Source organism: Gadus macrocephalus, chromosome 14 (genome assembly GCF_031168955.1).
Source record: "Gadus macrocephalus chromosome 14, ASM3116895v1".
Taxonomy (NCBI): domain Eukaryota; kingdom Metazoa; phylum Chordata; class Actinopteri; order Gadiformes; family Gadidae; genus Gadus; species Gadus macrocephalus.
This window is the reverse complement of record NC_082395.1, coordinates 10,413,771-10,436,704: the sequence shown is the minus strand read 5'-3', so window position 1 is coordinate 10,436,704 and position 22,934 is coordinate 10,413,771. Positions and strand designations below refer to the sequence as shown.

General features: G+C 39.6%; 2 protein-coding genes across 2 annotated transcripts in view; both read left to right on the top strand.

The window, feature by feature from the left end:
* The first annotated feature begins 8,780 nt into the window (after window positions 1–8,780).
* Window positions 8,781–13,468, top strand: spi1b (Spi-1 proto-oncogene b). The gene is made up of 5 exons (XM_060070830.1): window positions 8,781–9,134; window positions 9,339–9,432; window positions 10,786–10,982; window positions 11,624–11,777; window positions 12,304–13,468. Exons 1-5 carry the CDS (start codon window positions 9,093–9,095, stop codon window positions 12,615–12,617), a joined length of 801 nt encoding a protein of 266 aa, XP_059926813.1. The 5' UTR covers window positions 8,781–9,092; the 3' UTR covers window positions 12,618–13,468.
* Window positions 13,469–15,811: 2,343 nt separating this feature from the next.
* The window catches only part of mybpc3 (myosin binding protein C3), a 28,098-nt gene continuing 20,975 nt past the window's right edge, over window positions 15,812–22,934 (top strand). Inside the window, exons 1-7 of the mRNA XM_060070604.1 lie at window positions 15,812–15,960; window positions 18,150–18,419; window positions 19,763–19,957; window positions 20,270–20,344; window positions 20,597–20,745; window positions 20,833–20,950; window positions 21,140–21,188. Of these exons, the coding sequence (XP_059926587.1) occupies window positions 15,936–15,960; window positions 18,150–18,419; window positions 19,763–19,957; window positions 20,270–20,344; window positions 20,597–20,745; window positions 20,833–20,950; window positions 21,140–21,188 (881 nt within the window). The 5' untranslated portion in view covers window positions 15,812–15,935. The remainder of the gene's footprint in view (window positions 15,961–18,149; window positions 18,420–19,762; window positions 19,958–20,269; window positions 20,345–20,596; window positions 20,746–20,832; window positions 20,951–21,139; window positions 21,189–22,934) is intronic.

Below are 22,934 nucleotides of genomic sequence, written 5' to 3'. Positions count from 1 at the left end.
GAGAATTGACGTAATCCATAGCAACGGCGCGTCACTCTTAGTTCACTCTTTGTGATTTATCCTTAGTAAGAGTAGGTCTCAGCGGCTTTGTGAATAACTTTTAAGAAAAAACTCCTACGTAAAATGTTTTAGCGCGAGTTAGGAGCACTCCTAGCGGTAAGATAAAATGCTTTGTGAATACGGCCCCAGGCCTGCACGCTTTCTTCTCCATTAAATGAATGGAGGAATAGCACCAACAGGGGGCGCGACGTTCTCCTAGCATTTGGTGAAATTGTTACGTATAGCCTATATGAATCTTTATTATCTGAATGAGAAATGCAATATTTTAGGACAGATACACCATTAAACGTGTTTCTAATAACCAGTGAATGCCGAATAGTTTTCTGGGAACGTAATTTTGATGAGACAGGGTTGAAGAAAGGGATAAAAACAGGATGAAAACAAAGCCATATTTAGTGTCTTATCAACTAACAGTGGGGGGGGCAGAGATATGGGCCTGGCGGGGAGAGAGATGAGGACAGGACAAAAGTGTCATCGTATTAACTGTTTGATTAAGTAACAGTGGGGGTCAGAGACCGGGGTCTTGCAGGTAGGGAGTTGATGACAGGACGTGGTGATGCCATATTAACTCACGAATTACTACATTCTACTTCATTATTATGTTTTAAGAGGATTCAATTAGGAAGAGGATTAACTTTTCAATCCAAGTGTAAAATAGTTTTGGTAAGGGAAAAAGCAGTAGCGGATGAGGGGATTGTGGGAAGTGAGTGTGTCTCTGTATGCATTAGAGCGTAATGCATAACATGCTTAATAGTCCAGTCATTTTATGAAAAAAGGTTGAACAAATTGCAACAGAAGCAAACTCAACTGATTTTGTATCCTCCATATGTCCTGAGTAAGGAAAAAAAAGCCCAGAAGAATCCCAATAGGGGAAAGTTTAGAAAAAGACCCAAATATACCCTATTCATAGGCATATTCATTATTTTTCTCACACGAATAGGAAAGAAATTACCCTTCAGATATCACCATGAAAATGACTGAGTTGATTACTTACATCAAGACAAACAAAAAATGTATTACAAGTTTTTTGAAATTGTTAACATGGGCAAACATGCACATACATAATCGAATTACGTATGTGCTAATTTGCAAAAACCAAAGTCGCTTTACCCCAATTCCTTCTCAACCATGGCTGAGATAACCCCCACTACGGGTCTTGTGGCAATATCAGAGACTTTTTTGTTTGTCTTGATGTAAGTAATCAACTCAGTCATTTTAATGCTGATATCTGAAGGTTATTTTGTTTTGCCTATTCGCTTGAGAAAAATAATGAATAGGCGTATGAATAGGCCTACTGGGTATATTTGGGTGTTTTTCTAAACTTTCCCCCATTGGGAATCTTCCGTTTTTTTTCCTTACTCAGGACATATTGAGGATACAAAATCAGCTGAGTTTGCTTCTGTTGCCATTTGTTCAACCCTGACCCCTATTTTGGCTTAAAATGACTGGACAATAACGCCGCTGTCACAATTATCCTCTCCTCCTCCCTCTCCTTCTAACTCTTTTTCCCTCGTTCACCGGTGACTTGCACATAATGCCCTTCCTGGAGGACGGATTCAAACTGTGCGGGGATCGGTGGGCGGTTTATTTCCATTGGAGTAGGAGATGAATGTGGGTGGATGACGGAGGAAGCCATGAATGGAGGTGTGTTTTAATTGAAAGGTGTGCAGAAATGTGATTCTGACTTTGCGGGCGCTACAGATCCCTACAGAAAACTTGAACTTTTTTCTTTACCATTCGCTAGATCGTGTCTGTTTGTTATGTGTCCAACCAATTCTCGCTCAAGGAGAAGTCTCGCTCTGAAATGATGTTGCAGGAAAAGTCCCTATTCTCATTACATTCTCAATCCTCCTTCACCAAATCTTTAAGATAACACTAAGCTACGCTTTTTGTATTCCAATCCAACAAACTCTTTCCAGCTCTCACTCACTTTTCCAGCGTTCTCTTCCTGCAATAAGAAAAGTCTCGCAAGACTTCAGAGTTCCCTGACATCCTGGAAAAGTTTTTTTTCCCAAAATTGAAAGTTTGAATGAAATATCCCTCACTGAATGAAACACCTCACCCAGTTCATAACTCACTCTGTCTTGCTGCAGGGCTGGCTCCATACGGCTTGCTCCACTAACAATATTGGTTTGTTGCTTTCTGGACAAATCTGACAGCATTCTACACCATTTTAACACACATCAATATATTGCACACATTATTGATGTTACCAATTTGCATACCTCCTTGGATCATCATCATTTAGATTATATAATAAATTCCTATAATTTATCTCATTAATTTGTGGTCTCCCTTTTTGTTATGGGCCTAGATTCAACTGTTGCGATATAAACTACATACGTCATGCTATCAAAAACAACCTTTATTCAAATACCACAGTGCAAGTAAGCATTCATTTGCAGCGCCAGCAGCTATCAAGAGTATGGATCAATAGGCTCTCAATGAGTTAATGACTTGCAAACCAGCTAAACAAATTTGATATCATAGCATTTATAGAAAGATGGGACGAGTAAACCATCAAAAATGCAAAAACTTGATATATACATTACTGGTCATTTAGACATTGATGATTGATAATGTTATTCTGGTGACGAGGGACCATGCAATAAAATTGTGGCATCTCAAATGAATCAACCTATTTAAAAAGAACCACCCTGTCCCAGCCTTTAAAAAAATACTTTCAGGTTTTTCATTCAAGCCAGGGCTGCCAGATTATCTTATTTTATTCAATATTAATAAGCGGAGGAGGAAAGATATGTTGGGTCAATGCATAATCAGCAGGGGACCAATCAGCCCATAAGAATAACAATAATGTGTTTACCTAGACTTCTAATGCAAACCAATTGTTCTCCCATGATCTCGTATCCAGAGTCTATCCAGTATCCAAGTCTTACAATGTTATAGCTTCTGGGGGGAGATGGCCCAGATCACCCTAAGTATGTTTGACTATCATTTACTGACTTTGAGAAACCCACTGAACCACTGTTTGTTACCCACTGTAAGTAAAATTAGAAATATATCCAGGGAGTGGTCTGCAGTTTATAAAACCGTTGATAAATACTTAATTTAAATACGGCTGGCAGGTTTTGTCCTGCTTATCTTGAGAATTGCCTGACCACCAGGTGGTGTAAACAAGAAAAAGATCCATCCTCATGATTACATTTGTTTACTTAACTTCTATCTGCATAGGCTTTTTATTGGAAATAAAATCAAGAAATTTGGAAGAAAGAAATTCAGAAACATAAATGATAGGGGGTGTGAGTTTCATAATCAAATATATATATAAACTATTATTGGATAAAGTTATCATTAGCTAACCAAAATTAACCTTACATGATATTTGCCAAATCTCAAGATTGGACAGCATTCATCAGACACACAGTAACAAAAAACAGTTTTTTCTTTACTTTACCAAATTTGTTGCTAACAAAATAACTAGCCTTAGTTGCAAATCATGGTGAGTAAGATGTGGAAATAAATTAAATATATATATATATTTTTCTTTGCACTCTTAGTCATCTACGTGACTTGAGCAATTTAAAGAAAGAGGAACTTGTGTGTTAGTGGGATACGTGTGGGTGAGTGTGCGTGTGTGTGTGCGTGCGTGCGTGCGTGCGTGCGTGCGTGCGTGCGTGCGTGCGTGCGCGTGCGTGCGTGCGTGCGTGCGCGTGCGTGTGTGTGTGTGTGTGTGTGTGCGCGTGTGTGTGTGTTTGTGAGCTTGTTCTAGTGTATGGGTGTGTGAGTGGGCTAGTGTCTGAGCTTGTTTGTGGTTGTGCTGTTTGTGTTCGCATGCACATGTACATTTCAAATTAAATATTGAAAATGAATTAAATGATAAGACTGACCTTGAAATACACCAGTAGAAGAAAATGCATGTAGTCAATTTCCTAAACATTCAAGTAAACATCTTTGTGCTTTATGCATGATGTGTTGTGTGATAAAGAGAACAAGAGACAGACACAAAGACAGAGACACAGACAGATAATGAGGGAGAATTGTATGTCCAATTGTCTTGTGATTCACTCTAGTCTATTAATACCACATCCTAGTCTGAAACTTATGAAGGACAATGCTCTGCAGGAGAAAATGAGGAATCGGGAGGAAGAAGTGAGAAGGCTGAAGGTCCCCTGTTACACGCCTGTTGAGCGGACACTCAGTCATTGTGAAAGAGACGCTTGCCACTAAAACCTTTGGTGACAAAGGACACACACAGGCCTCTTTTTGCCCTGAATGTTTCCATAACAAAAAACAAATGTTGGATTTTGTCATGGAGATTAAAAAAAAACAATCTAAAATGAATTCATGTCGCTTTGAGGTCTGTTTATCTGCACACTTGTAAACCTTTGAAGGGTTGGTATTTAGACTAATAATACTTTTACAAATATCTGTATCTACAAAACAGCATGTGTTGAATGTAACACCAGAAAAGCAGTTTTTGAATAATTATTATTTGTATTATTATGCAAGGTTGCCTTGAGGTTATTAGATACACCTGTGGCTCTTCTCTTTATTGATCATCTTGATAATGTACACAATTTAATTATCCAGCACAATATAAAAATTGGATCCCATTTACAAAAGATTGTTCCACTATTAAAACAGTTGGACTCGATGGACTAAAAGAACAGTCCATATAAGTTCATATTAGTCGATGGACTAATATGAACAAAGAAGAGACCAAGAAAATACCAATCATCTGTTGTTATTGGATCACGTTTAAGACAGAATTGAAGAACCAGAAAAGAAGAAGAACAAGAAGAAGAACAAGAAGAAGGAAAATAACAAACCCTGACATTGCCAGCCTAAATAGGTGGAATTAAGGAAGTTTTTAGTTCCCCTGTTAATTTAGTGATATACGCAAAGACAATACGCAAAGTTCACTTATCCTCTCCTGTGTCTTAGAGCACATAATGGGCTATTGGATTCCTACTGAAGACTGAAAACGACTTATTCCATCTGCGTTGATTGGTGAGTGTGCAAGTTGACCCTGCTCATTCGATATTTTATCAATGTCAACTTCATTTTATTGTTTAAATTAAGGAATTTAGCTTTGACAAGTAATAAAATCAATATACAAACAGTATAAATGTATATTTTCTTTGTTCCGGCTTGTTTAGAAGACATGATATTTATTTCAAGATTCTTAAATGCACACTTTGGAGTTCAAAATGTTGAAAAACTGATTCTACCAATGATTGACCATTTCAAGGCAATTAACAGCATCTATTCTCTGTACCTTTTCGGAACCGAGAACAGAGAAACTAGAGATACATTTTCTCTGTTTTTTTCTTCTTTATAAAGATAAAATACTTTTTAAACATTGTATTACTCAAGTGAGTAAGTAAGGCAACTGGCGTGTGCAAATGGGATTACGCAACTGTTTGATACTGTACATGTGGACATCAACCTGCAGTCATTCTGGTCAAACTGTGTTCAGAAGAGGAGCGCAACACTTCCTGTTGCGACGGACTCTTTTCCTGTTTTCCACAGGCCGCGGTCGTGCGTGTCATCCCCCTCTGAGAGACTTGGTCGCCATCGTCTTGTGACATACTGAGTACTGACAACCAAGAAAATACAGACTGTGGCAGTCAGCAGGGTTATATGTCAGCAAAAACGGGAGACTCAAAAAACAATTTGACAAATTAGGTCTATATCTGTCTATAACTGTGTATAAAGTATGAGTCTATAAGTCTAAGGCTGCCATGTCGGTGCCTGGAATTGTAATTCTTTTTTCAATCTTTAATGAGTTTGTGAGAGAAGGAAAAGGACAGTAACACCTCATTGAGAGGGGTTCTGCTTAAGGACTGTGAAGTTTGAGGTGTCAATGCAATGGCTTGTGTGTTGGGCTGTTTGGCCGTCGGAGATGTGTATCTTGTGAGTGACTGCGTTTAGAATAGAAACTGTGAATTACTGAGTCACACCCTGTGGTGTAGTATAAGGCAAAGCAATGTGCACACATCATGCATCAACTGTAAAATATATAGCAATATATTAATTAATAACATTTGTCTTGTGTTAAATATAACATGGTGTTTTTCAACCATGAAATATATATTTTGTAAGGTGCCTTGCCACCATACAGGAATGTTGAATGAAATTTGACTTCTGTGCAGCTATTTTTCAATTGGGTTTGAAGTGGATCATAATGTTGTCATAACAATAGAAAAAAGCACTCCTGGTCAAGCCCACTTCAACAGGACTCGTTCATGTTGATACGATGAACCAAGTCTGGTCAAATGCTTTAATTTCTGTTGAAAATATTGATTTATTTACAGAAAAAGCTCCTTATAGTGTTGCATTTGTGACTTTCACGTAATCAATATATAAAAAGGTAAAAGCTCTGAAAGATCACATGAATTTAAAATGCACAACAATGAATACATGTCAAGGCAATCTGCAAGGAACTGAATCTAAGGGACAATTTCCCAGTTCCTCTTTTTTTTTTATACTCTACCGTCTCGTGCGCAAATACAGGCATGTGCAATTCTTAGGATTTTAGACGACCACACTTTGTGCACACAGTTGGATCTGATGGTCTGATGTTCTGATGTAATATTAAATACGTGAGCAATGAATTAAAACGTACTTAAAATACAGAAATTCATAGAACCCATTATTGTTAATCTAAGCATATCTTAGTCAATACAAATGCAACTTATACAAAATGATAATAAAACAACAATGCAAAGTGGAAAATGACAGTTTAGAGAGAGAGTGACATAATGTTTATACAAAAATATTGTTTATCATAAAACATGTATAGGCCTAATATTTTTGTAACTTTGTTTGCATATTCAAATGGTAGCATTTCCACATAAAAATATAGGATACTATGCATAAATATGATTATGAGGTTATATGAGGTTCCTTACTTTGTCCATGGCTAGTCGTAATAAACAAATTGTTTACACAGAACTGTGATCAGTTAACATGTGCATAGATGGACGGATTTTAATGCAAACCCTGATGCCTTTAAAGCCAACCGAAGTTTGGTTAAACTGAAAATAGTTGTGTTAGAAATAGTTGTAGGTTTTCTGTAACACATTCCGTGTATTAATATAAACCCCAAATACAAAGTGTCATCAGTTTAGCTCAGGCAGCTGTGATAACACCAGACAGGGTAGGCTGCAGTGTGTGTGGTTTTAGCCTTTTAAATAGTGTCCATAACGATGGTTAGACACCAGTTGAGCAAATCATCATGAAAATAATATTTAGCAATAGATTAAATACAATTTAATTAGTAAACTGTAGGAGGGAACTTTTTAGCATTCTGAAAAATACAGGTCTTGTTTTGTCATGTCTGACATTCAAGGAGAGAGGTTAAAGGTTATATTCTTCCAAAAGAAATTGACTGAGAGCTTATTGTGTATGCTTGATGCTGCTATACGGTCAGGGTTTCAGTAGAACTCTCAAATTAATAGCTAGGCCCTAAGACCAATGTCCACCAATGGCCGCTTTGCTCACAATGATGCTAAGAATGTTTATTAATAACGGTTCCGATTTTTTTGCATGGCAACTACTTACAGTTATATGTTTATTGTTCTTTAAAATGTAACATCATGTTATGTAATATGTTAGAAAATGTGTCTTCTTCAGTACATATTATCCGACCTCTCCGAAGATGTGCATTCAAGGTGCACAGTACTGTGTTTTAGTGAAATGTAGTGTAGTGTATTGTGTTGGACTGTACTGTACTATACTGTAGTATGATGTATTGTGTTGTGTTTTGCTGTACTGTGCTGTGCTGTGCTATAGTGTAGTGAAGTGTATTGTACTGTGTTGTGTTGATGAGTGTCTCATTCATCAAGACCTAGCTTTATGAAGTCCTAGGATGTATGATCTTTCCATTTATGGCAAAGATTCAACTGCAAATTGCTTTGTGCAGTATAAAGATATTAACAATCAATGGTTGTTGTGAAACTAGTTTGAAGGCTTATTAACAAGGATTGTCTTAATGAAGGAAATCCTTAAAGACCTGGGTTTTAATAGTTGCTATCAGTCTGTAGCAGACGAGACAGTGTTTCCTTGTTGTTATCATCTGTTAATCATAACCTCCATCTGCTGTGTTACAAAATAGCAACTTACATCTAATCTTCTTTTAGCTATTTGTGTGTGAATGAGTGTGTGTGTGTGTGTGTGTGTGTGTGTGTGTGTGTGTGTGTGTGTGTGTGTGTGTGTGTGTGTGTGTGTGTGTGTGTGTGTGTGTGTGTGTGTGTGTGTGTGTGTGTGTGTGTGTGTGTGTGTGTGTGTGTGGGCCCGCCTGCCTGATATATCTGGATCAGTGTCTGTGTATTGTATGTATTGTATGTATCAGTTTCTTGCTATATCTTAATATTGTTACAGATTAACCATTGTCATTCTGAAAATAAATGAATCAAATAAAAAATGGATACAAATGTTTTTGTCATATTTTAGATAGATAATTAGATAGTAATAGGAGTCAACACTCCACAAACTTTTTTCTTTGATCTGATTATGTGTCTTTGTTAGATAACTGGGGTGACAGGGGTTTCAAGTAAGTTGTGCTGTAAGTTCTATCGAGGTTTAAATGTCGAAAGCACTCAGGATGCCAATACTTTACCTGAAGCATCAGGGTGCCCCAAGCTGGTCTAATCTTCTAAAGGAACTTACACCGACTGAGAGTCAACGAATGCCATTTTCTGATTGGCTGCTCACAAAGGGACACCACAAGAGCTGATAAAAAGAGAAGTTTACGTGAGTCCTAATGACAAATCACCAATGCTCAGAAACCTTCAGCAGACACACTTCAGCAGACACACTCGGTGCTCACACCGACAAAAGTCAAGGTTTCCTTTTCTCTTTTTGAGTCTCAAAACGCTCGCAGGGTTCTAGTTATTTCAGATACAGGCGCACTACCATAAACTTTTGTGTATACTTGAGGATTGAACGAGAAAGAGACATTTGGGGGTTTCTGTCGGGGAAAGGAAATTTTGAAACGTTGTGCAATGCTGCCACAAAAGTTTTGAAAGATTATAAGAGAAAAAACTGTGAGTGAGTTGGACGTCTCCATGTTGCATCCATACAGAATGGAGAGCTACCTCATCCCCCCTGTGAGTATTAACATTTTTAATTCATATTGGTTCTCACATAGCTATTTGTTACTTGGTATATTAGTACATTTTTGGAAATATCCAAATCCATCTGATCACAGCCTGAATAAAATGGAGGATAGATTCAGCGTGAAAATATGTCCAAGGTGTAGTCGCAATGCATTCCATTTTCAGATTGTAAGACATTTGTCTTTTGTCTTCTAGCCTCCAGAAGAAATGTATGATCCTGAGATCTATAGACAACAAATCGCAGAATATCCATATAATCCATATATCCTTGATGGAGATATCCAATCAGGTGAGACCAAACTTTCTTATGGGTGTACATTATCAAACCACATTTGCCTTGACAAAAAGATTCGATTCAATAGCAATGAAGAATGTGTTATATATATTTACAACAATGAATTGTGTTGGATTATGTGGACAACATAAACGTACAAACATGCATAGATACAAGTTTAGAAAAATAATGAAATACGTGCAGCTGGAGTCTGTATGGCTGTATGGTCGACAGGAAACAGATGCCGGCTCGCTGGCAGCTGCCAGAGACATAGAATAGCTGCTATATCTATTATTATGTTAACAACACAGAGGTTCTGCACTTTCTCTTTCAATCCACTGCTTTTAATATATTATTAAATCAATCAGGCCCTGAAAAATACGTTAAATTCATATATTGTTTTATGTATGAGTATATTTATATATATACTTTATTGTATACATAGGTTACATTCATCAATTCATACATTCAGACATCCAGCATACATGCTGTATTCTAGATCGAAAGGTTTATTATTCATTATTTTAGCTTATTCCATATTTAGGACAAATATGGGTATGTACTGGTAAATCAGATTTGCTGCAGAAGTGCTTCACAATGCAATAATTACAACTGCAAACTGCACTATCTACACTCCAATTATTTCTGTTTAATATCATTCTTGATGTACATATGATGTGAATGCAAATAGAAAGGATAATTGCCCGGGGCACCGGTTGCACTTGGTTCAAAGGGTGACATAAAATAACAGTTGAATTCTATTTCAATCTTTTCATGGTTGAAGTGGAAAGGATCTTCTACAAATAGAATTTCTGTTGATAATTTGAATATTTTCTGCAGCGCTGTCACAGACCAATGGAAACACACAGTCTCACCCACCCACCCACACACACACACACACACACACACACACACACACACACACACACACACACACACACACACACACACACACACACACACACACACACACACACACACACACACACACACACACACACACACACACACACATACCCCCACACACACACACACACACACACACACACACACACATACCCACACCCACACCCACACACACACACACACACACACACACACACACACACACACACACACACACACACACACCCACACACACATACCCACACCCACACCCACACACACACACACACACACACACACACACACCCACACACACACACACACCCACACACACACACACATCACCCATGCTGCTTGTTAATAACCACATTCAATACGTGTATCATTTATTAGCATGACAAGACTGCTTAGCATTGTTCTTTTACCTGGTGAGGTGCTCTCAACCAATCTAAAGCAGTTAACCTGATGCTGTTTGTCCTCCAGAACACTGGGACTACCACCCTCACCACGTGCATGTCCACGGAGAGTTTGAGAACCTACCAGAAAACCAGTTCACCGAGTTGCAGAGCGTTCAGCCTCTGCACGCGCCGACCCTGATCCGGCCCGACACCCTGCGTTACGACATGGTGGACCTCCTGGATCCCGGCGTGCCCACACACCACCACGTCCTGCAGCAGCCAGTGAGTCCTTCACTTTATCACCGTCTCCGCCATCATTGACCATCACTCAGGCTTCAGCACTGAACACAGTCACACAGTCACACACACACACACACACACACACACAAATGCACACCCATGCAGACAGACACACACACACACACACACACACACACACACACACACACACACACACACACACACACACACACACACACACACACACACACACACACACACACACACACACACACACAAACACACAATCAAAATCACATGCACACACATCCAGATGTTTGTATGTGTTTATATCTGTGTGTGTGTGCGCGCGCGTGTGTGTGTGTGTGTGTATTCGTGTGTGTGTGCGTGTGTTTGTGTGTGAGTCTATGTGTTTGTGCCAATGCAAAAATAAACGTATACGACAGAAATATACCATGTACTTGTTTTGTTAGAATTCAACACATCACGATATGCATATTTTTTTTCAGAGTGGACACTTTAAAGTGTGATCCAAGATATAACCGTTGGGTACGAGCATGGCCACTGCTATAGGAGCCCAGGAACCTCAAGGCACCGCCAACTGGTCGCTTCCAGGGATCGAAGCGCGGAGCCTACCGTTGGACTGGGAGTGTGTATCTAAACGTGTGCTTCCGTTTACCCAGGTCTCATTCTTCCCGCGGCCCATGTTCCAGCACGCCTCGCCAGCTCACCGCAGCTCTGACGAGGAGGATCGTGGCGGCCGGAGCCCCCCGCTGGAGGTGTCCGATGAGGAGAGTCTGAGGGGCCGCCTGCCACCTTCCACGCATGGAGAACTGGGTAAAGATCTGGATGGTGTCACGTGTGTGTGGGGGTGTTTAGGTGTGTGTGTGTGTGTGTGCGTGTGCGTGTGCGTGTGCGTGTGCGTGTGCGTGTGTGTGTGCGTGTGTGTTGGGGGGGGGGGGGGGGGTTGGATGGGTGGGTGGGTGTCTGTCTTTGTGCGTGGGTGGGTGTTGGGATTTTTTTTTGGTACTTTTTGGACTGGAGGAGACACCCTCAAGGTTGCTCAACCACGCATGGCAATAATGTGGTTGGTTTGTATTTTCCTGTTCTAATGGGATTGTTTGGTGGATTCGAGCGTTGAATATTTACAATTGGATAATAACGGACTATGATATACTGAGAAAGCTGGGTAAATCCCGACAATCGGATCTGTATCACAGCTCGGTAGGTCTTCAAACACAGACTGAGATGAGCCCAAGTCTCTCCATTTGTGATTTGAAAGCACTCTGTGGTTGTATGAAATACGAGACAGTGAGTATGAAAAACACGACAATAATATAGTGCTGTGAATTGTCGCCAACAGGCAACAAAAAGAAGATCCGCCTGTACCAGTTCCTGTTGGATCTCCTGCGGAACGGAGACATGAAGGACAGTATCTGGTGGGTGGACAGAGACAAGGGGACCTTTCAGTTCTCTTCCAAACACAAGGAGGCCCTCGCTCACCGCTGGGGGATTCAGAAGGGAAACCGAAAAAAAATGACATATCAGAAGATGGCTCGCGCCTTACGCAACTATGGCAAAACCGGCGAAGTGAAGAAAATAAAGAAGAAGTTGACTTACCAGTTCAGTGGTGAGATTCTTGGAAAATCCCATTTAGAGAGAAAGACGTATATGTAAGAGAGAGGGGATTATAACAGTGCACCAAACAAAACATAAAGAGCAATCCAGGGCCTTTTGTGCATAGCATTATTTTTTTTATGTTTTAATATTGTAAACTATTAGTGACTTGATACAATAGTCTACTGACTCAAGCCAAATGACACAAAGATCTCGCCGTGAATATTTTCCAAATGAATAATCGGGCACACCACTGTTGAGTCATGTTAAAGCTGCAAGTTGCACTTAGCTTCGCACTTCCAAATATGGCTTATTTCTCTGGAACTTGACAAGTCAAAATGTTCCATAATAGCAATAGAGAGAACCACTAGATGTCCTCAGAGATCACGCTGTGTTTATTTTCAACAAGTTTAAGCATTTTGGTTAAGTTGAATGTGTCTTTTTCTGCAGTCCCAAAGGTACATAGTTCTCTGTTATGATGTCTCAAGCATTATGGACTATTGAAATACATACAGCGGTATGATCAAACAAATTGAATATTCACTTTTTTATTTACTGTTTTAGACTATTAACACAGTTCACACAATGTGATGTGAACCTGCCTGTATTAGCATTGAGGCTATGCGATTGTCAGACTATACACTGTAAGAACCTTTTCCTCAGGGTATTGTAACTGGAGAATGGTTAACACATTGCTTGAGAATTGCTTTATTTTAATAATTGTCCTACAATACAGCAGACGTAAGCTCTTACAAAGCAGAGCATATGTCAAGCGATATAAATAAATGTTGTCCACTTCCATTATTGAGAAACAACCTTTTTCTGCGGTTTTGCAATGTAATGTATGTGTAATTATATTTTTGTAAATGATGATATCTGTAATAATCTTGTAATAAAAATTCTGAGATGTTCTTCCTTTTTAATAATGCTGACTGTTTTTTTTTTTTTTTTTGTAACTATCTTGTGATAAGTGGTACATTTGTTTTTGTTTGAGCTTGAGCGATTAGCCAATTTTCCTGAAGTCAGTTAAACCAAATGTGTCCTGGTAATATACAATGTAAAGGTAATATACAAGTTGTACATTAGTTACTCTGATATATCTGATGAGGGTCAACATTTGATAGCTATAATTATTGTTTACTCTATTAAGTTAAAGGGGACACATTATACCACCAGGTGTGAGTGTGATTATCCGTTTTGAAAATCTGCCCCATATGACATCACAAGTGGGCGTGTCCAACTAGATGTGTCCTGGATAGATGAGCAACGTTTACTTCAATCCACTGGGTAGGCTGGTAGACCGATCTATCCAGCACAGATCTAGGTGGACACGCCCACTAGTGATGTCATATGGGGCAGATTTTCGAGGCTAATCACACTCACACCTGGTGGTATAATATGTCCCCTTTAACTTAAGTTGACTCAACCTGCAACAGTTCACACTGAATAACTGTCCTGTGCTTTGTTCATAAGTAGTTATAATTAAAAAAATATATTGTTTGCCTCTAAGCTATGTTAGCAACAGGAAGTTAAGCCCTTAAAGGTGCATTGTGTGTAGGATATAGTGACATCTAGCAGTGAGGTTACAGATTGCATCTTTCTGAACATCCCCCCCCCCCCCGCACTTTTCCATTTCCAACGACATAAGAGAAGCTACGGTGGACTGTACTGTTCCAAATGTTGTCATCGTCTACAACAGCATCGAGAAGCTAAGGTGATAAAGTTAATTGATGGATATATGAACTATATTAAATTATCTAATCTGTTAAACGATAGGTCAGTAGCTTGGGAACCAAACGAATCTGCAAGCTCATGTTGTATTTTCTCTGGCATATGTGTCTGGCCCCGCTCCCGTTCAGACAGACTTCATCAGACCTGGCCTGGGATGGTTTATCCAGTATGGGTTGGTTTAACACAATGTAAGTACAGAAGAGAGCCTATGGGAGTGCTGTTGAGGCATGTTTTGAGTCCAGAACTGCTCTACAAATCTGGGCAACTATAGAACCATGGTGGTGCTTCTTGGCTGGCTACTCGGAAGAGGATCCGCTCCCTATGTAGATATAAAGGGTTTTGTTTAAGGTAACGATATTACCCAACAATTCATTCATAGGATTATACACTAGTTAATACTTACGTATGAATCTTATATTCCATTTCTGCTAAGATTGATGCCACTAAAATATACACACTGCACGTTTGAATCACTGAAGCACAAAGAAAATACTGGCACACTTTTCACATAGGTTTTGCCCCTTTACATGGTTAAGTTAGTTTGTATGATGGACAGAGCCTACTGCAAACAACCCTTTTAGACCAATCGGTCTAAAAGGGTTGCTTGCAGTAGGCTCTGTCCGAAACAACTGTCCCACTGCTCAAGATCAAGTGCCACTAAATTCCGGAGTGCTAATAACAATCCAGTCAGATGTTTTGTGATACACCCTCTCTCAGCCAATTGGCGGGAAAAGTAAATCAGTTTATCCTTAGGCAATGACCAACCATTCTACCAAATTCGGTGCAAATCCGTTCCTTTTTAAATATACTGTTCACTGATGGACTAACCAACACGCAAACACGAGATACCGGTGAAAACAAAACCTCTTGCCGGAGGAAATCAAGCATAATGTATAGCAATATAGGCAGATCTAGACCATTCACTGCATATTAAAATATATATCTGGGATACATCTTGTTATACTCACACACGGTTGAAATGTGGAAGCTTGCGGAAGCTCCATGGTGAACACAACCGTGACTGTGTGGTGCTTCCATGAAGTGCTACTTCACCATTGGAAAATAACTGTCATGCCAATAAATCAAAGCCCCCCCCCCCCCCCCCCCCCCCTGTTTGGACTAGGCAGAGTGCCAACAAACTTCTCTGAAATCGAGTTCTAAATTTAACCCCCTGCCTTCCAGCCCCATATCCCCACCAACACCGACTCCACCTCCACGGCCACGGCCCCCACCCCATCTCCCCCCTCCCCCTCCCCTCTCAGAGGCTGTCATTCAGTGGAGGTGTTGGGGAGAAGTGATGGCTGAAATGCCGCCCGTATGAGGTCAGGCGGGCCAGGGGGTTTGCTGAGGGTCTGATACAAGGTGGGGAGGGAGAGGGTAGTGATCTTGTGTGTGTGTGTGTGTGTGTGTGTGTGTGTGTGTGTGTGTGTGTGTGTGTGTGTGTGTGTGTGTGTGTGTGTGTGTGTGTGTGTGTGTGTGTGTGTGTGTGTGTGTGTGAGATTGTGTGTGCAGGATGGGACTCTGAGGGTGACATGAGGGCGGGGGTGGGGTTTTTAGAGGAACCCCTACTATTAAAGCCGTAGGAATGAGTGAGGCAGGCGACTCTAGAAGCAGAGGCACTCTGTGAAGGGGAAGTCAACTCTGAGGATGCCAGAGCCAACCAAAAAAGCAGGTAAGTGTTGATTATCTTCTGCTGGTTTGAAAACAGGGTCTATGTTTGGGTTTTTTGAGTTTCATAACAATTTATTTTTACGGATTTCTTTACGGATTTTGACAATATCATCTATCATCATGTTGATTGTGAGTTGGGATATAGGCCTACACAATGTCAATGATCTAAATAACATGATGTCATATTCAACATATGAATGCTGCTTTAATCTGTTATAGACACGAGAAACCAAGAGGAAGGCTGTTAAGGATGATAGAATATAATTGCTTCCATATTCATTTATTCCTAAAACAGCCTGCAGTCAAAATATTTGGATTTCAATATATTTAATTTGATAATGTATAATTGATTTGTTCTAAACAGTTTACAAAAAAAAGTTGTCTTATTTAGATAATTAGGATTGATAACACATTGATTTAAATGAATAAATATAAAATATTACCTTTTTACTTTTTTGAGTCTAGGTTAGTTAAGGGATACCAAAGATTTAGATAACGGTGCTAATTTTAGAGTTCAAATAATTCACATGCCACATTCAGACATATAATGTTGAAATTATAGAATTCAACCATCAATATTTTCATGTTTGTCAATAAACAATACAATAACAAGGAAGGTGATCACATCACTATGTGATTCATCTTAAAATAATCCCAAGCATCTCTTGAACTCAGACACCTTCCATAAGTCCGGCCAGAGCCTCAAGTGGAACACATTGCTTGGTTGTACATAGTTTCCAGCATGTCTACATGTAAACAATGTAGCCCAATAGCATTCCAATGGAACAAAATACTTTCATCATTTTTTTGTTATTTCCCCGCTTGTGGAAATGCATCGTGTCGGTCGAGTGTGAAAGGGATCGGATGACAGGGTCCAACACCGGTAGTCACTTCATTTGCGCTAAGACCTTCACCATTCAGTTGTTACTAAACAATTATGACCTGCTTAAACAAGCTTAACATTATAAATCCTACATTTCCATCAACGTTGTATGCTTAGATAGTATTATATATTGTAGAATACTGAATTATCAGATTTTGTCATGGTCAAAAAAGACTGGCCAGCTTATGATCCACTGTATCACAATGTTTTACACAGAGAGGATACGGCCACAGTAACTATTAGGTTGGTAGAGGCCGGTCTAATTCTAAAACCAAAATGACCACAATTGACATAACTTAAAAGGATTTTTACGAAATGATCATCTAAAAGATAACCGGCAATCTGAATCAAATAGCATAATGATGAATGAAGATGATCAAGAGAGGATAAAGATATATGAAAGGCTTCCAGGCGGCAGCCACATCATTCTTGTCAGTCTTCCAGAGTCAGAAAATAGATCCTCCTAATCCGCCCTGTGGTGGTACCTGTGTCTCTCATCTGCTCCACACATGTAACATGCTGCACCCACGGAGGCCTACTGTAAGCCTGCACACATGCTACATCGGACTTTACACTTGTCCCATGGGGGGTTGTAGTCACGTAAACTGCCCCGTCTGTGGCCTCTCAGCATTACTGTCATATTTAGGATAGGATCGTATGACTTTTACTGACGAGGATCGGATTTTCATTGTTCGAACCTGAAAATTCCGTCTTTTACAATACGGCTTGGTGTGACAACATCTTACATATACTTTGGACAACAGCTGAGTAAAAGGTGGTTTTATACAGCTGTTATCAGTTCTAATAATATCCTGACAACGGACACCTTGTCTCTCTTGTCATTCATGGGTTTCTTTATCCATATACATATTTTTAGCACTCACATGTTTGAGGGTTGCTTTGAGGCTTAGTTATGTGTTCAGTGACAACGCAACAGTTTTGTTGAATTAACCAAGCTGACATGTTTGTTTGGAGTCAGATGTTTAATTGATGTTTCGCTGAAACACTGTGATACAATGAATAATCTCTGTGAAACAATGGGTCTATAGGAATTTGTCTATATCAATATATGCATTGTAAGTTCAGCACAGTTTAGGATAAACATGTTAAGCTTTTATCTTTCTGTGTTTAATGTTCTGTAATAACTGAATGAATAGTTTCAATAAGAATTGAATTTGCTGACACTATTATTTTCCATGTACCTGAGATGTCAGACGATGTCAAACAAACAAAGACATTTAAATAAATAAACAAAATAAATCCATGTAAAAACCTGAATTATGTTGCCCACCACTCCCATGCTGTAGTCTCTGCCTTTGTCAAGAAGCCAAAGGGTCAGGAGGCAGACGAGGGCTCCTGTGTGGTGTTTGAGGCGGAGACAGAGAAGCACAACGCTAAAGTCAAATGGCAGTGCGGCGCAAAGGACATAGACAACAGCAAGACACACGTAATCACCGCAGACGGAAACAAACACTCCTTCACCATACCAGCCGTCACCAAGGGAGATGCCAATGTCTATGCGGTGATTGCTGGGGGGTCGAAGGTGAAGTTTGAGCTGAAAGTTATAGCAAAGCCAGGTGGGAATCTTTGATGTTGCAGGTGTTTCTATTTTGAGAGCAGCACTTACTGACCGGAGCACTTTGTAAGCGGAACAAAGCACAAAGCACAAAGCAAGCATGGGCACTCAAATGTATTTATGTACTGTATTTGATGTGTTGTTATTGCTTCACTCTAACCCACTTCTACACAGTTGGGATGTCTAGCATTGCACAGTGTGATCAAGTATGTGGACATGTTTGTTCTTTATGGGCGCATTAGCCACGTTGGCTTCACACACGGTCACATTTTCCCAAGCAATCCCTTTTTCTTATCAAAATATCTAAGCCGTGTATGCAAGCAAATAAAGTGACACTTATTCACACGCTGCCAACCACTCAGTGCAAAGTATTACCATCCTGTGTGCTTATCGAGAAACCTCAAAGCGCAGCAAGAACAGATCTGTGAAAAAAGCGAAAACCAGAGAGCAAGAGAGACATCTCATAAAGGATCTAAGGACAGGGTTGGTTTGATAGGCCCACCACCACAGTGTGACGGTGTATCGTTCGTAACCCTTTGTGTGACCTTGGTCCGAAGCAGGGCAGATTATTTTCTCATGAGTAACCACCACTTCAGTGTGCCCCGGATAGGCCGGAGAGCAGACACCTGATAACACATGGAAACTCAACCTGATAAAAACACAAATACACACCGTGATAGAGTAGAGAAAATATGCCAAAGGATATTTGAGCTCCTCCGTCACAAGATTGTGAAGTATCTTGAATAGATTACGCAGGTGTTTGTCTTGGACCTCAACGAGTGATAGCCTGCCGTTCTGTGTGTTTATTGAGACTGCAGACTGAGACTGGGGGGAATGGGAGTTTAACACGTGTGTCTATTTTGCATATAAATACATTATAGGTGCTGTAGGTAAGATGTAAGAGCTGTAATGTGAGCGTTGAGTGAAAGAAATACCATAGCCATCTGTCAGCCGTTTATGAGTGAAATGCACTGTGAGAATATCTCTTGTGGATGACTGCAGCTGCCTCTGTATGGGACAATTACAATTTTAGACCGCCCCAAGTGAATTACAGACCAATCAGGGGATCTCTTCTCTGAGCGGTTCATCCATCATTCCCTGTCAATCAGATTCGCCCACACAGCGTAATCATCCCGAGGGCGGAGAAAGCAGGGTTATTTTGGAATGCTTATTTTGTTTAAAGGATGTCAATGTATTTTCAACTCTCAAATCGTACCTACAGCACCTTTAAGATCAACTAACAATTGAAGTATTCCTCACTCCCTGTATTTCCCACCTATCTTCGGAAATGAAACCTATATTTTACTTGCCTTGGCTAATGATGTTGCGTGTCTTGTGGGACAGGCGATGGGGTACCGGACACCCAGAAGCCCCCGGCTACAGCTGACGTCCCGGGGGAGACGGCAGCAACTGGGACCCCGGCAGGAGAGGGGGAACCGAGCACCGGTCCGGTCCCTGCACCGGCAGACCCCCCTGCACCTGCATCGGCAGAGCCCCCGGCAACGGCAGACCCCCCAGCCCCGGCTGCACCCACCGAGGGTGGGCCGCAGCGCACATGCCACTCAACAACATCATTCATTCATTCATTCACAAAGAAGATAGAGGAAATAAACCTATTTTTCTTATTGTTTTCTAATATTGCAATCTGGTTATCCTAAAGAAATTTTCTTTAAATTCACGAATACTCAATCAATACATATTTAAGTAATTTAACAATTTTACACTATGCCCGGACATTCTGTAATGAATCATTTTTGGATAACAAGATCTTCCTGACATCCTTTCAAGGGAATTCATGTTCTTATGATATTAACATTTGAATGATAATAGCTGTTTTCTGAAACTTGACAGATGCTCAGCCCGACACCAGACAGGATCTGACTGGTCTGTTCACAGAGAAACCACAGAGTGGAGAAGTTACCGTTGGTAAGACAGTAGTATAAATATAAACTGTAAATTATGAATAAAGATTATATTTATCGGAAGGTGTGGAACTATAAGGAACATTTTTATTTATAAAAATTGCATAAAAATATTCATTGTATATATTAATAGTTGACAACCACAAACCCTAACTGCAGTATACAAAATGTATCAAAACACTTATCTTTGGCTAATATTAATTTGAATGTGCAGATGGGCTTGACAATTTTGGTAAAGGATCTTTACTTCATGCAGGTAAGACCATCACGTTTGTGGCCAAGGTGCACCTTGGCACGCTGTTGAAGAAACCAGCTGTCAAATGGTTTAAGGGGAAGTGGATGGACCTTGCGAGCAAGTGTGGGAAACACCTGCAGCTTAAGGAGACGTATGATCGGAAAACCCAGGTATTATTCCGTGCAGTGAACTTATAATATATCAAAAATCTAATGACAGAGACTATTTTGTCTATGGAGTGCGTTTCTTTGTTTTAGATCCATACCTTTGAGATGCAAATTGTAGAGGCCAAGCCCAACTTTGCAGGGGCTTACAGATGTGAGGTGTCATCCAGGGATAAGTTCGACAGCTGTAATTTTGATCTGATCGTACACGGTAGGCCTACCTTTGACTTGACCAGGTTTCATGTCAGCAACATCATGATTTATTGTTTGTTTCAAAAATCAAAATCAATACCATATTTCAATACAATTCAGATGTATCTGGGAACAATACAAAAATGCTATTTGTGATCTTTTATCAAAATATAAATTATTTTGAAGATATATTTTGAATGCATTTCAGAGGCCTGTGCTGTTGAAGGCTTTGACATCAGGGCAGCTTTTAGACGCACGTAAGTTTATTTTTCTTCATTATCTTTTGAATTACTTTTGAATCAACACTTCAAAACCGTACAGGTTAGAAGGTCACTGTTAAGAGGCAAAAATATTGCATTTGATAAAAAACATTTAGAACTTTGCCCACAAGTTTTTCGATATTATAAATTATGTTGATTGAGTCAATACAATTACTTCGACTAATTTAGCCTAAACTTCCAATGCTTATTGGGGTCATTGTATGGGAGCCTTTTAGATCAGTAGAAACCTTACTTTTTTAGCTTAATGTGTGCTCTTTGTGAGTTAAAGATGCTGTGGACTAAAAATAATTGTAAGATATCGCTTTGGAATAACTGCAACTTTTAAGCATTGATTAAGCAGTAGTAATGGTGAATACCAATTTTTTTAAGCATTGTTCATACATGAATATGCATTAGTAAGCTATTCATAATCAGTTTGTTTTAGAATTTTGTTTGAGCTTATCTAAAGTGAGGAATATCTATGCATACTACCAAAAGTAAAATCTTGATTGATCAATTCAGGTAGTTAGAAAGCATTAGTTAGGCCAGCTCATCTAAAGGGAGGACTATCTATGCCTTACTTAGCATTTATAAATTACATTTGGAGGTTGGAAATGCCTAAAGTATCATTGCAGCAGTATTATAAACTAAAAAGGAGTCACGAATTGCAGAATTATTGTTCATAAAGCAAAAATTATTAATGTGATAAAAAAATTAAGAACTTTTCCCATCAGTATTTCAATATTATACATAATATTGTTTGCAGACTGAGTGACAGTAACACGTAAAAAAAAGTTGCTAATCTATAAATGTACACTATTTTCTCATTATCTTATTTATAATTTTAATGCATTGTTTACTATTGATTATTTTTCAGGAACAAGGCTTTAGAAAGGCTGAGTTCAGTATGAATTCAAAATTTACTTCTTTATTCATATCAAGTAGCAATTAATCTAAAGCGCTGCGGATGGTAGTACTGGTGGTACCGTCTGACCTAGTTGCAGTAGACCTATTACTGCATTGTGAATGGTAAGTAACTATGGAAATGCTTATCAGGAGTGAAGCGAAGAGAAGTGGAACTTCATCAAGGTAGAAATGGGGTTTGTTGCAACAGTGGAGCTCTCATACCCAAACACTGAAAAACGCTGCTGACGCAAAAGGAAAAGAGATTTCAGTTCCTGCTTTTGCCGTGTCATCTTCTTCAATCCTTCATTGGAGTCAAACAGAAACAGTGTTTGGATTGATGGAGCCTCTTACCTGCTGATTTTTGGGAAGAGACAATAGAAGATCAACAGAAGTGTTAGTAGCTAGTTTTAAAATCCATAAAGACAAATGGTACGATATTTTGTGTCCAACCTCAGCACAATCTGATTTGTGGCATTTGTTTGTTCAAGATTGAATAAGGTTGGCCTCTATTAATCGTAATGGGGTGTCAATTTTGCCATTGTATATGGCTTTTGTTATGGTAAAAATAATGTTAACAATGACTAGGATACCTCACCTCTCCCTGGTCTTCTGCTGTGTCTGAACCCAAAACAGCAGAGTAAGCTGCACAAAACGTGCCCTGGAAGAGTGAGTGTTGGCCTTTGTTTTTTGTCTACTCCTCCCCCCACCCTCCTGGAGTTTTCAATGTGATAAGATTACGGCCCTCCCACAGAGAAAGTAGTCCAGTTGTGGCGCATCGTAACATTAGCACCAGGTCTGATCTTGATTGCCTGCCCAGATCACAGACAGGAGATTAAC

Bases quoted from the DNA above. Each gene is read 5' to 3' on its own strand.
- spi1b (XM_060070830.1), top strand. From the start codon at position 9,093: ATGTTGCATCCATACAGAATGGAGAGCTACCTCATCCCCCCT. The intron at 9,433-10,785 runs GTGAGACCAAAC...TTTGTCCTCCAG, and splicing joins TGATGGAGATATCCAATCAG to AACACTGGGACTACCACCCT. The intron at 11,778-12,303 runs GTAAAGATCTGG...TGTCGCCAACAG, and splicing joins TTCCACGCATGGAGAACTGG to GCAACAAAAAGAAGATCCGC.